At 34.2% G+C, this 15000-nt stretch overlaps 1 protein-coding gene across 1 annotated transcript in view; it reads right to left on the bottom strand.

Moving 5' to 3' along the window:
- The window catches only part of LOC135207187 (DE-cadherin-like), a 176725-nt gene that overhangs the window by 93538 nt on the left and 68187 nt on the right, over positions 1–15000 (bottom strand). The window contains 6 exon segments of the mRNA XM_064238757.1: positions 997–1020; positions 1244–1261; positions 1930–2077; positions 2576–2661; positions 6984–7118; positions 9475–9643. Coding sequence (XP_064094827.1) covers positions 997–1020; positions 1244–1261; positions 1930–2077; positions 2576–2661; positions 6984–7118; positions 9475–9643 — 580 coding nt within the window.

Genomic DNA, 15000 nt, shown 5'->3' on the forward strand with positions numbered 1-15000 from the left:
GGTCATACAATATAAACAAAATAAAATTGGTACTAAAATAAAGTAAACTAACTAGAATATTATTGGAAACAAAAAATAAATTCATTTCGAAAATATTTTACTTCGTTAGTTTTGAATGGAAACTTTGAGTTTGGGTTTTAGCACGTGTGAGTTTAATATTCCAATTTCATATAATTCCTCTAAAGTAATTCGTTTATATTTACTAAACACTCTTCAATCATTAACCAATACTCGGGATTGCAAAATACAATTTAGCTTAATGAATACTTAGCATTCCAAAATTTGTGTTAAACTGCACAAAACAACAAAATGTTTAACTCCAAAGATCTAATGGCACCCAAAATTTGTAAAGAAAATTAGAATACTTAGCATTTGAAAATTCCAAATTTTGTGTTAAATGCAAAATACAAATTAGTTTAATAAGGAATATTTAGTATTCAAAATTTTGTGTTAAATGCAAAATATAAATTATCTTAAAGGAATACTTAGCATTCCAAAATTTGTGTTAAATGCAAAATACAAATTAGCTTAATAAGGAATACTAAGCATTCCAAATTTTGTGGTAAATGCAAAATACAGATTAGTTTAAGGAATACTTACCATTCAAAAACTTGTGTTAAATGCAAAACATAAGTTAGCTTAAGGAATACATAGCATTCAAAAACTTGCGTTAAATGCCAAATACAAATTAGCTAAAGGAATATTTATCATTCCAAAATTGTGTTAAATGCAAACATAAATTAGCTTAAGGAATACTCAGCATTCTAAAATTTGTGTAAATGCAAAATACAAATTAGCTTAAGGAATACTTTGCATTCCAAAATTTGTGTTAAATGCAAAATACATATTAGCTTAAGGAATACTTTGCATTCCAAAATTTGTGTCAACGGGAAAATATTTAGCATCTTAAAGAATACTTATCTTCAAAATTTCCGTTAAATGCAAAATATTTTAACGAAAAACTAAAACTAAACAAAAAATAAGCCATTTTCTTACCTTCAGGTCCCAACACGAGACGTGCTGCGAACATATTATTATTATTATTATTATTATTATTATTATTATTATTATTATTATTATTATAATTATTTACTAAAACCTATCAACTATTCTTTTATTGGAGTATTTTATTATCATTTTTACTATTACTAACTTTAAAATACTGGGAGCTAATATCTCTATACAAAAGGGGAAGTATGCAGAATTTGGACACAAGAATGATAGAAGAAATGATACAACTCACCATAAGAAGGACTGGTAGCTATGGAGGGAATGAGATATTTCTGTTAGACTAACAATATATATTATATATATATATATATAATAGATTATATATATTATTAAATTATAATAACAATATATATATATATATAGTATACAATAAAATTTATAAATATAAATAATATTAAAATATATATAAATATATATATATTATATAATATAAATTATAATATTTTGTGTTATATATCTATATATATGATACAATATATATATATATGAATAATTTATATATATATCATATATATATTATATATATATATATATATATATAATCTTAATATATATATATTATAAATATATATAAAATTTATATATACATAAATATAAATATATATATATATATTATATATGTTTATATTATATATATAATATACATATAGTATTTATAGTTATATATATATATATATATATATATATATATATAATATATATATATATAGAATCATGTAACACAACTGTTTATCATATACATATCAAAATTAAGTCACGAGAACATTCATAATATGAAAAAATATCGTATTAAAAAAAAAAGCTTGGGACAACGACCTCCAAGTACCATCTGGTAAAATCATGATTATGATGATGCAATGAAGAGAGAGAGAGAGAGAGAGAGAGAGAGAGAGAGAGAGAGAGAGAGAGAGACCTCACCTGTCAGGTAAACGGTTACTGGGACTGTCGTGACTTGGCCTGCAAAATCGATAGCTCCCACTCGGAAACTGTAGGACCCTTGATGGTGGTGTCCCGAAGATAGAATCCTGCCAACTCGAATGACTCCCGTTTCATGGTCGATCGTGAACTGATGGGAAGACATTAAGTAAACATTCTTTATAAAAACTATTCTCAATATTATTACTGTTATTACCATAATTATGCTTACTATCTTTTATACTACTTCAGCAACTGTGTGTGGATATTGCCGATTATTCATTTTTATTATTATGTTATCTCATGTATCTAGATTGTGAATGTTACTGTCTGCACTTTGTATATACCATGCATATGGCCTTGAGCTGGAATTGAAATTTATATATATATATATATATATATATATATATATATATATATATATATATATATATATAATATATATATATAAAACCCTACAATATATATCCAACATAAGCACAATACCACCCTTCTGTGCAGCTGCGCAACATCCCTATCATTTGACAAAACATCACCGCGTATCCATCTGTATTAGACTTAAGGACTTGAAAACAACGAAACATCAGGTCGAGCAAATGTACGACTCCTCCCAACAACTGACAGATTTTAGAAATCCCTGGAGACTCACCGCGTCCTTCGGTCTGACATCCTGAAGTACGTAAGCCTCGAGGTCGTTGTCATCGTCTGTAGCCTCCACAGTGCCGACATACAGCCCTGGGGAAGAAGAAGAAGAAGAAGCAGAGAATTGAAACTGAAACGTAAATTCGATGCCAAAGGCCAAGGGCTGAGACCTATTTCGAGGCCATTCAAAGCAAGAGAGGGAAACTGAGACTAAGAAGGTTTGAAAGGTGTAACAGGTGGAAGACCTCAAAGCAGTTGCACAATGAAACAGTTGAGGAAAGTAAGATGGAGGAAAGAGAATATACACGGAGGTACAGTAAGAGAAATGAAATGGGTTGCAACTAGGGGGCGAAGGGATGTTGTGAGATGGAGGAAAGAGAATATGAACGGAGATACAGTAAAAGGAATGAAAAGGGTTGCAGCTAGGGGCCGAGGGGATACTGCAAAGAGTCTTAAGTAACGCTTACAGTGCGCTTCGTGAGGTGCACCGATGGCAATAACTCCCTATGGGGACGCCAGAAGCGTTGATACTCCCAGGGACCCATTACCCCAAGGACATTTCCATGAAAATGAAGCTGTTTGACCATACAGGCTTCCTTTCAAGAAACGAGAAAGAAGTGCGGAGCATTGATTGATTGGTTATAGCTACTAAAACTTGGCGTCACAACACCTTCGTAGGGACTGACGCCGTAATGCATTAAAATAGGAAACTAAGAAAAAAATAGATGAGTAAATTTGAATGGATTTTCATATGAGAAGTATCTATCTATCTATCTATATCTATCTTTCTATATATATATATATATATATATATATATATATATATATATATATATATATATATATATATATATATATATATATATATATATATATATATATATATATATATAATATATATACTAATCTGCAAATGTCCTTTAATATCCAATTCGCTCTACCTCGGAATTAATAAATTTTCGTGTGTTAACCGAAAGGAAATTTTCTAGTTGATAATAATATCATCCTCTCGTGGATTCGAACCAGCGCACAGTGGGCCAGGAGGTGGACAAAAACCAAAAAAATGATCGTTTAGTTTTATCAAAATTATATTAAAAACGTAAATTAGAATAGTATTTAGAAAGGGAACCGTATCTTATATTATTAATTAAGGAGTATGGGTTAGACTGGCGCTATGGTTTTTAGACGCAATCGGCTAAGTACATTTTCTCCCAGTATGACAGTGATTAGTCTACATCAGAATAGTGTGTATGTTACCATCTGTGATGTTAGGTCTGTGTTTCATTAGTTTATAAGAGAGTTTCAACAAGTTTACTACTTGTTATTTCTGTGACTAAGCATTTCAAATATTGTGCATAACATGCAATTAATCCATGTTATATAGATATATACAAAAGTACTTCAAATATATTTGATTTAACAAAAACAAGTATGCGGCAATTTGTTCGCTTGCATTTGCTTCGTGTCTCTGATGGATTTTATTACACTAGAACTTGTGTAGAAAAGGAAAATATTTGTTTTCTTTGCACCAATTTGCACTTCGAGCTTTTGTGGGCAATAATAACTGAAGCGTTACCTCCCCTATCATGGCGCCATTCAACCGGGGAGTCTAAGTAACCAAACGACTTAAGATCACAAGAGCTGCCAACGAGTAGATTTTTCATCATCTTAATACTACAGTGTTTTCAAGGGGTTTGTGGCAAATCCCAGCCTAAAAAGTTGAAGGGGTTGGGTTGCTAGTAGTTTTGGATTTTAAGGTTGTTCAAAGGATTAGCTTGGTTTAGGGCAGGAAAATATCTAGAACCTGTAAATTAGGAAAGCCATGGAGCCATTGTATAAGGAAATCTTTACTGCTTATACTACAATTACTAATTTGCGATAGAGATCATCGGTGGGTCAATAGCAAAGCACTTAAAAGCCAACCCTGTGATTCTGATATCGATCCCAGCTGGTTCCACTGAAGAGCTAGAGAAGTGTTTTTCTGGAGCTGGAAATTCACTTCTCGTTACTCATCCATAGATGAAATTCTCAAAAGAAACTAAAAATGAGACTATAAGAATGCTACATCTCATGATGGGAATACTGCTCGTAGGTTTTTTCAAGAATGCAGAAATTGCATTCGAAATCACTGGCCTTGATCAATCCTTTGTTTATAAACTTTATTTGATTTTACCAACAATGTCATCTGGTCTTGATATCGATGCAGATAAATTTGAAAGGTTATGCTTGGATACTGCCAAATGTTATGTACAAAAATATAACTGGTACTACATGCCCCAAAGCTTGCATCGGTTGTTAATTCATGGTGCTTCAGTGATATGCAACTTCAATCTACCAATTGCCATATTATCTGAGGAGGCACAAGAAGCAAAGGATAAAGAATTCAAGAAGTTTAGGGAATCTTTCACAATTAAAACATCACGAATAAAGACAAATGAAGATTTAATGATGAGATTACTTTGTCCATCTGATCCCTTGGTAAGTTCTCTAAGAAAAGTACAGACCTGTAAAAACTGAATTACCTGAAGAAAGTAAAAATTTAATCGTCCGAAATACCCTTTGATTTGCATTACGTAGTCTTAATACGAGTTAAAGTTTCTTGTAATTTTAGTATAACCAAAATTTTATTCTTCACGTTCATTAAATCATTTATATTGTAAAATCTTCAAAAACAGCATTTGCTAGAAATAATCTAATTTTTTAAATAATTTTATTCTTATCTTTTCTGCATTGAATAAAGGTATAAAATATAAAGGTTCTAACTATATTTTACAAAATGCACAAAAAATGGGTAAACGTATCACTCATATTATTACATATGCTTGTAAATACAATACTCTAAACGTTTATAATAGAAAATGATAAATAATACTTGGATGTGAACGCAAAAAATAATTTTGTCCAAAAAATTACTGTTCTGGCCCACTGTGCAGCGCACAGCAGACAGAGGAGAAATCAGGGTTTCAGTGACGTCTTTACTTGTTGACCGAGTCGGTAAAGACGTCACTGAAGTCCTGACTTCTCTGTGCGCTGGTTCGAATCCACCACGAGAGGAGTACATTATTATCAACTAAAAAAATTCCAATTCGACTGACATAGTATATGAAAATATATTCATTCCGAGATAGAGCGAATTGGATATTAAAGAACATTCGTAGCTTAATGCATGCATTTGAATCACGGTGATGTGATAAGACTGTGTGTGCGTGTGTATGTATGTGTGTTTTGTGTGTGTGTGTGTGTGTGTGTGTATTAAATTCAATATCTACTCATATATATGAAGTCAAAGGATAGCAAAGCAACAGAAGCAACATCTTCGAATCCTTCTCTCTTATCTCAATCGACATAGAACTCGCTTGGGACTGTTTCTTCTAAGAACCTATTCCTCTGCCAGTTCTCTTTTGTAACTTGAAAATGGCCTCTTGTAGAAATGCAATTATGTTTTTTTTTACTCCAGCTGACATATTTTATAAGAGGGAAACAGCCGACCTGTCAATTGCTCAATATTAATATTGGCTGTGCGTTGCCAATTCTCTTCTTTCGCAAAATGAAAGGTAATTATTTTCACTCTTCAGTGATTCCCAGCCATTCGTTCCTTGCTAACTTATTAATTAATCAAGAAGGAAGGAAGGTTGGAGGAAGTCTGTCAGATCCTCAAGATTATTATATCAATATTTAACACGCGTTAACAGGAACATAACTGTCTTAACTAGCAAATTCCCCGAAGTGTTAAAAGTAAAATAATCATTGTCGCGCTTAACCTATTCCTCGAAAGCTCTTAACTCGTCAGGAATTCTACTAAGGAGTATAGTCTCTTTTAACTATTGGAATCCCATGTCTTCCCTGTTTATGCTTTCATATCACGGAAACGTTCCCAAGTTCTTTGAAAAAGCTGCTGCTTGGTTGCTAGCGCTTGCGAACGTTTGCGTGTTCGCGCTGCGATCGTTAGCTAAAACGAATGAGTGAGAGAATCCAGTGGGTGATGTGATTTCCTTTAAGTGCCTTTGCATGCAAAAACTAGGGCACTTAGAGAGAGAGAGAGAGAGAGAGAGAGAGAGAGGTTGAATTCTACGGAGAAAGTGGTACTTTTGTGTGTGTGTGTGAGAGAGAGAGAGAGAGAGAGAGAGAGAGAGAGAGAACAGGGCAACTTCTACGAGGAAAATGGTACTTGTGTGTGTGTTCGAGAGAGAGAGAGAGAGAGGGCGAATTCTACTAGGAAAATGGTACAACTTATTTGTATGGGTGTGTGTGTGTGTGAGAGAGAGAGAGAGAGAGAGAGAGAGAGAGAGAGAGAGAGGACAGGGCAACTTGTACGGAGAAAATGGTACTTTTGCATGTGTAAGTGTGTGTGTGTGTGTGAGAGAGAGAGAGAGAGAGAGAGAGAGAGAGAGAGAGAAGTATCTTTCATTACATACCAGTGGAAGCCAACTCCGGCACAGTGAAGAAGTAGTGGTAAGATTCGAATCGAGGAGGCTCCGGAACATCTACGATGGAGACTCTCGCTGACGTCTCCCCGACGATTCTGTCTCCAAGGAGGCTGTTTTGATCACCTGTGAATCAAAGAAAGTATATATATATATATATATATATATATATATATATATATATATATATATATATATATATATATATATATACGTATATGTATACTATATATATATATATATATATATATATATAATACATATACAAATATATTATATATATATATATATATATATATCTATATATACATAAATATAATATTATATATATATTATATATATCATATAATATATATATAGCTGCTTGAATATGCATGCCATTTCTTTATATTGACAAACATTAAGACGCGATCATCGTTTGATACCATATTCACTACACCCTGGCGATAACTTAAGAATCACAACTGACAGTTGTTTTCGTTATAGATTTAGCTGGCCTTATGCCAGCACGGGCTCTTGCTCTTTCTCTTACTTCGACCGTGACAGGACTCGAACTGGTGCCTGGTTTAGCAAGAAACGATCTGTGTAACGGGTCAAAGCATTTGATAGGATTTTGAATGAGAAAATGTATGTCAAATGATAATGGAAGGGTAAGATGTGTGTTTGTACAGGGAAACACGCTTTTTTGAGACGTTTGAAGCAAATATCAAAGAAGATACAGGAGGGATGGCTCATATGGTATGGACACCTGTTACGAAGAGAGGAACATCATGTTGGAAGACATACGATGGACACCTGTTACGAAGAGAGGAACAACATCATGTTGGAAGACATACGAGGGAAATGGAAGTGTGGGGTAGAAGGAAGAAGGGAAGACAAAGAAAGAGATGGCGTGATTGTGAAGGGGAAGATATTATGCTATGGGAAGGTATTGACGAGAACGATGCACAGGACAGAAATCGATGGAGACGACCCCAATAAAAAGTCGGTTAAAGCTGGGAAGAAGAAGAAGAAGAAGAAGAAGAAGAAGAAGAAGAAACAAAATGCTTGATGTAGCATATACATCATCCTAGAGGAAAGCTTCTACAAGGAGTGATAGGGAGCCAATGTGATGAGTCTTAATTAAGGATGTATTGTAGATAAATCCCCGAGTGATAAATTCTCATGATTAACTGTAAAGAAAGCATGATCTTATCTTCAGCTTACTTGGGATGCATGCAAGATTTTCTCCTCGCGCATAATTGTAAACATTATATTCCTATCTTTTAACGTAAATTAATACACGCTAAAATCTATTGTCAAATAGAGCCTCGTTCCACCAACGAAAGCTAAAATAAATCCGCTATATTTTATTAGAAATAATTTTCCCGTACTGTTTAACATGCACATTATTTATTTTTACATTTTCATTCTAATAAATAAATCACAAATATCCTATCCTAAAATTCTTGTGTCTTTAACTCAACTCGAAACAACTCGTTTAGACTTCTTTGGGCTTTCCTACCCCCAACAAGAACAACAACAACAACAAAGTAATCCGTAAGCTTACTCCCCGAGTAAGTGACTAGAATCTCTCTGCAGGGTGGTCCGTCTTTACGTGGGACTTGTTGGGGACATTAAATGTCTCCCTGAAATTGACAAGTAACTGTCCCCGGAGAAACGGGGCGATGGTTGAAGGCGAGGTCTGCTTCGACACATTTCAGAGGAACTCCTCGGCTCCCGAGTCCTCGAGTTGGGTGAAAATTATTCTGTCCAGAGCGATTTTTCTTTGTTGGAATGGAGTACAGTCACTCATATAAGTCCATGGATGTCTCCGGGTGTTTGAGAGAGATTTTCATTTCACCCCTTCCTGGATGACAGGTGTCTGGGAGTGTGAAACTGGCCAAATGTTCAACTACCTAACTCTGCTTTAGTAGAAAGTTTCAGTGTATGCCCGTCTTACGCCACTATACAGACCTGTTGTCCAGAAAGGGGTTGGATGGGATTCAGCTTTAGGCCCGGAGGCATCCATGAACTTACATGAGTGACTGTACAATATATAGGCCAAAGGCCAAGCACTGGGATGTATGAGATCATTCAGTTCTGAAAGGGAAACTGAAAGTAAAAAGGTCTGAAAGGTGTAAAAGAGGAAATCCACAAAGCAGCTACACTCTGAACTTAGCTGTTAGGAGAGGGTGGAAAGAAAGATGGAAGAATGATAACAAAATACACTAAGCTTGGTACTCAGCGCTGAGAGAGAGAGAGAGAGAGAGAGGAGAGAGTAGAGAGATAGAGAGGAGGAGAGAGAGGGAGAAAAGCATCCCTATCACAGGACTAACCTGCGTATTCAGTGCTGAAAAGAGAGAGAGAGAGAGAGAGATAAAAGCCATCCCCATCACAGACAAACCTTAGTACTCAGCGCTGAGAGAGAGAGAGAGAGAGAGAGAGAGAGAGAGAGAGAGAGAGAGAGAGAGAGAGAGAGCCATCTCCATCACAGACTAACCTTTGTATTCAGCGCTGATTCTCAGCAAGTAATAGCCTCTGCTGCGCTCGTAGTCGAGAGGTCTCGTGTTGTATAGGACTCCGCTCGTGTCGATGCCGAAACTGTCTTCGTCACTCACTCGAAAATCGATGTCGGAAGCCACGAAGACGAGCGGAGACGCCAGGCTTACCTTCAACCAAAAAACACGAGAATCTGATTAGGTGGAAGCGTCCTTTGTTGTGGTGGGTTTCTTGCGGGAAGCGAAAGGCTTATTTCCCATTAACTTCTGTTACTTCTTTCGACTGGGCACCGTATTCTTTGGAAGCTTGAATGTAGTTAGGCAATGGCTCATGTGGTGGGATTGTTCCATATGAATAGGGTTCATCTTCTGAATAATAATGATAATATTGATAATTAAATATATTAAGTCAATGGCTCCTCTGGTGGTATTGTTCTATATGAATAGGTTTCACCTGAATGATAAATCCTGTGGTGGGATTTGTTTCATATGAATAGTGTTCATCCTCTGAATAATAATAATAATAATAATGTAATAAATATATTGCGTCAATGGCTCCTGTGGTGGGATTGTTCCATATGAATAGGGTTCATCTTCTGAATAATAATAATAATAATAATAATAATAATATAATAATAATAATAATATAATAAGTCAATGGCTCCTGTGTTGGATTGTTCCATATGAATAGGGTTCATCTTTTCTGAATAAATAATAATAATAATAATAATAATAATAATAATAATAATATTAATATATTATAAGTGGCAATTGTACCCATAATCATGGGGACACTAGGAGGCACGATCCCAAGATCCCTGAAAAGGACCCTGGGAAAAATTAGATGCCGAAGTAGCTCCAGGACTCATGCAGAAAAATGTGCTCCTGAAAACAGCGCACATAGTGAGAAAAGTGATGGATTCCTAAGGAGGCAGGATGCAACCCGGAACATCTCCCACACACTATAAAACCACCCACTCGAATAGGATGACTGTGATAAAAAGATGATAATAAATATAGGGTGAAAAATTATTTTTCTCATTATCTACAGGTATCAGAATGTGATCAACCTATTTTTGTTTTGTTTTGTTTACTGCTTTTATGATAAACATTCATTAATAAAAAACACCCTGGTATGACAGCTGCTGTTCAAGCTACTTATGGAATGACCTATTAGATATATCTGCAAGTAATGATGGTCAGTTGAAACACAAACAATTTTTATACCAATAAAACATGTCCCCAGATCATTGTCCATTCGATAGGTAGAAATATATATATTTTTCAAGGCAGGTGCAGTTCATTTCGATATTTCAAGAATCTTTCTGTTTTTTGACTCATGACGAAAAAACTAAATCAGGTGTCACTCAAATCGTGGGTAAACTGTAATTGCACAAGGTGATGAATATATCAGAACTGTAGCAATATACAAAACATTATGCGTGCACATTATATATATATATATATATATACTATATATAATATATATATATATATTATATTATATTATATATATTCATATACATAGACAAAAAATATATATATTATAAATATATATATATATATATATTATAAATGGAAATACAATCCACAATGATGTAAAATCCTTCTGTAGTTTTATAAAATATATATTTCTTGTACAGTAACTTATAGCTTGCGACCATCACCTGTAGTCTTGTTCTCCAATATATATATATAATATATATATATATATATATATATATATATATATATATATATATATATATATATATATAGCTTGAAGAAATCTATCAAATTCCTTCACCCTACTTTAAAAGTCAGCGAGAACTCCACTTTAAGTCTTACACCTTCTGCGTCGTGAAAGCAACTGAGAAGTAACAACAACCTCCACTCACACTGTTTGTCATTTTCTAGCTTCCTGTAAAAGAAAACTCTTGCACCGGCTTTGTCTGTCCGTCCGCACTTTTTCTGTCCGCCCTCAGATCTTAAAAACTAGTGAGGCTAGAGAGCTGCAAATTGTAATGTCGATCATCCACGTCCAGTCATCAAGCATATCAAATTGCAGGCTCTAGCCTCAGTAGTTTTAATTTTATTTAAGGTCAAAGTTAGCCATAATGGTGCTTGTCTGGTAACAAATATTCCAGGCCGCCACTGGGCAGTGGTTAAAGATTCATGGGCCGCGGCTCATATAGCATTAAACTGAGTCCACCGAAAGATAGATCTATTTTTGGTGACCTTGATTATACGCTAACAGATTACTCAATTGGGCCAAAAAAAAAAAAAAAAAAAAAAAAACCTGGCGTATTTTTCACTTGTTTATATTTTGTACATATAAGTCCACCACTGAGAAAAGACTATTAGTCAGCTGAGATGAATGAAAAGCTATCTCTATGTAAGTCCACAGTTCTTTTTATAATTCTTTATATATTTTGTGTATAAATTTCACCTTCGGTAAAAAGACTACTATTCAGATAAGATTAATGAAAAACTATTGATATATAAATCCAACACTTTTTGTTATTTTTTGCATATTTTGCACATGAATGTCCACATCTAAGAAAAATTAGTCACCTAACATTAATGAAAAACCATGTATAAGTTTTAACTCACAATGACAATATATTTTTCATCAGTCTAAAAGCTCTATGTATAACATGAACAAGGCGTGATCCGACCTCCGGCTTATTTGGACGCGGGCAAGATTTTCCCCTCACGCATAAGTTGTTAACATTACATTCCTAACATTTAATTTACTTATATCCATAAGTTTTAGTGTAAATTAAAACGTGCTAAAATCTATGGTCAAATAGAGCCTTCTTTCACCAACGAAAATTAAAATAAATATGCCATATTTCCTTAGAAATAATTTTTCTGTACTGTTAATCATGCACATTACTTATTTTTTTTTTTTACATTTTCATTCTAATAAATAAATAAAAGGATATCGTCTAAAATTTCTGTATCTTCACCTCACAGCAAAATACCTTTTTCTGACATTTTTATGCTCTTCCAGAATCTTTTCCTACACCTCCTAACAACAAAAACAACAACAACAACAACAGTACCAACAACAAAGTAATTTCTTCAGTTTTAGAATATATGTATTTTTGCATTTAATTCCTATGTAAAATCTAAGAAACGTTAACATATATTTAATCTGGTCAAATTCATACCGATCGCAAATAGCGCAGAAAAGACATTCTTCCAGTTTCACCCTTTGCTGAAAAAAGTCAATATCATCTACTTACAGGATACAGCAAGAAGGAATTTTCTTTGATATAAAACTACTCTTTCAGTATTGGAAATTATTCACAATTGTACGCTCCCATATTTCATGTTTTTTGTCGTATTTCATTCCAATGTTTATGACGTCCATTCATCTGAACGTTCAAATGAAAAGACATTAAGGTACACAAGTGACTCCCAAAGAAAGAGAGAGAGAGAGAGAGAGAGAGAGAGAGAGAGAGAGAGAGAGAGAGAGAGAGAGAGAGAATTGTACACTCCAGTGTAGGTGCTGAATAAAATAAAATGTACGTACGAGTATACTACCTTAAAGGACTCTGATACTATGCACAGCTGTGGTAAGAGAGAGAGAAGAAGAAAACAGAGAGAGAGAGAGACGAGAGACGAAGAGAGAGATTAGAGAATAGTTACCACCTCCGAGTTTAGATGCAGAATAAAGTGTACACTACCATAAAGGACTTTATGATACTATGCACAGTTATGGTAAGAGAGAGAGAGAGAGAGAGAGAGAGAGAGAGAGAGAGAGAGAAGAAGAGAGAGAAATTGTACAGTCCAATGTAGGTGCTGAATAAAATTTACAAATTTTATTCAGTACGTGCGAGTATACTACCATAAAGGACTCTAATACTATGCACAGCTATGGTGAGAGAGAGAGAGAGAGAGAGAGAACTCTAGCCTCATTTCAAGTGTTGAAGAAAGTATGTACCTGCAGCACTAATTCTTCGAACAATTATGGTAATTCATCACCAACCGCATTCCATAATTGAACCACCACTTCCTTTTCCCAGTTTCAATCTCCGCGTGAATGAATCATTAGTTTCATTTCAAGAGCTGGGTCAACAAACTCCTGACCAGGTTATTAGAGATACAACTTACGATAATCAATCATTAACGCACGACAGAGAGACGGCGAGGAATATGAAATTGTATTCACCGTCTTCTGAGTAATTGGCAGCTGTGCATTTAGCAATTCTTAAATGGACGCTATAGTCGCTTTCTCAATAGCTACTTTGCGTGACTACTTCGGAACTGCGAATCACAAGCACTTTGCTTTCTTAGGGGTAGACTTGCGTGCTGTTACTCATAATGTGAAAGCAAATGCGAAATAATAATAATAATAATAATAATAATAATAATAATAATAATAATAATAATAATAATAATAATAATAATGACAGGAGAATGACAAACAGAACAGAGGACTGGCACAACAAACCAAACAAACCATTGCACGGACAATACATGAGACAGACTAAAGAACTAGCTAGCGATGAAATATGGCAATGGCTACAGAGGGGAGAGCTCAAGAAGGAAACTGAAGGAATGATAACAGCGGCACAAGATCAGGCCCTAAGAACCAGATATGTTCAAAGAACGATAGATGGAAATAACATCTCTCCCATATGTAGGAAGTGCAATACGAAAAATGAAACCATAAACCACATAGCAACCGAATGTCCGGCACTTGCACAGAACCAGTACAAAAAAAGGCATGATTCAGTGGCAAAAGCCCTCCACAGGAGCCTGAGCAAGAAACATCAGCTACCTTGCAGTAATAGTGGTACGAACATCAACCTGAAGGAGTGATAGAAAACGATCAGGCAAACAGGGACACCAGAGTTGAAGAAAAAGAAAGGGAAAAAATATATAAGTATCAGGAAATAAGAAGGATATGGGATATGCCAGTGGAAATTGTACCCATAATCACAGGAACACTAGGCACGATCCCAAGATCCCTGTAAAGGAACCTGGAAGAGCTAGATGCCGAAGTAGCTCCAGGACTCGTGCAGAAGAGTGTGCTCTTAGAAACAGCACACAGTGAGAAAAGTGATGGACTCCTAAGGAGGCAAGATGCAACCCGGAACCCCCCCACACTATAAAAACCACCCAGTCGAATAGGATGACTGTGATATACCATAAGCAATAATAATAATAATAATAATAATAATAATAATAATAATAATAATAATAATAATAATAATCATGATGATAATAAATGAAATAAAAAAAATAGAATAACTAAAATTGAATAACTATCCACAAGATTAATACCACAGGAAACTTTGACAAGTAATATCTTTAAGAATTGCAAGACTTGAAAGCATCTGTTGTATGATAATGTACATACGCACATGCATGTATGTACACACACATATATATATATATATTATATACATATATATATATATATATATATATATATACATATATATATATTATATATATATATATATATATATATATATATACTATATATATATATATATATATAATATATACATATATATATATATATATATACA

Source organism: Macrobrachium nipponense, chromosome 32 (assembly GCF_015104395.2).
Source record: "Macrobrachium nipponense isolate FS-2020 chromosome 32, ASM1510439v2, whole genome shotgun sequence".
In the NCBI taxonomy this organism is placed as follows: domain Eukaryota; kingdom Metazoa; phylum Arthropoda; class Malacostraca; order Decapoda; family Palaemonidae; genus Macrobrachium; species Macrobrachium nipponense.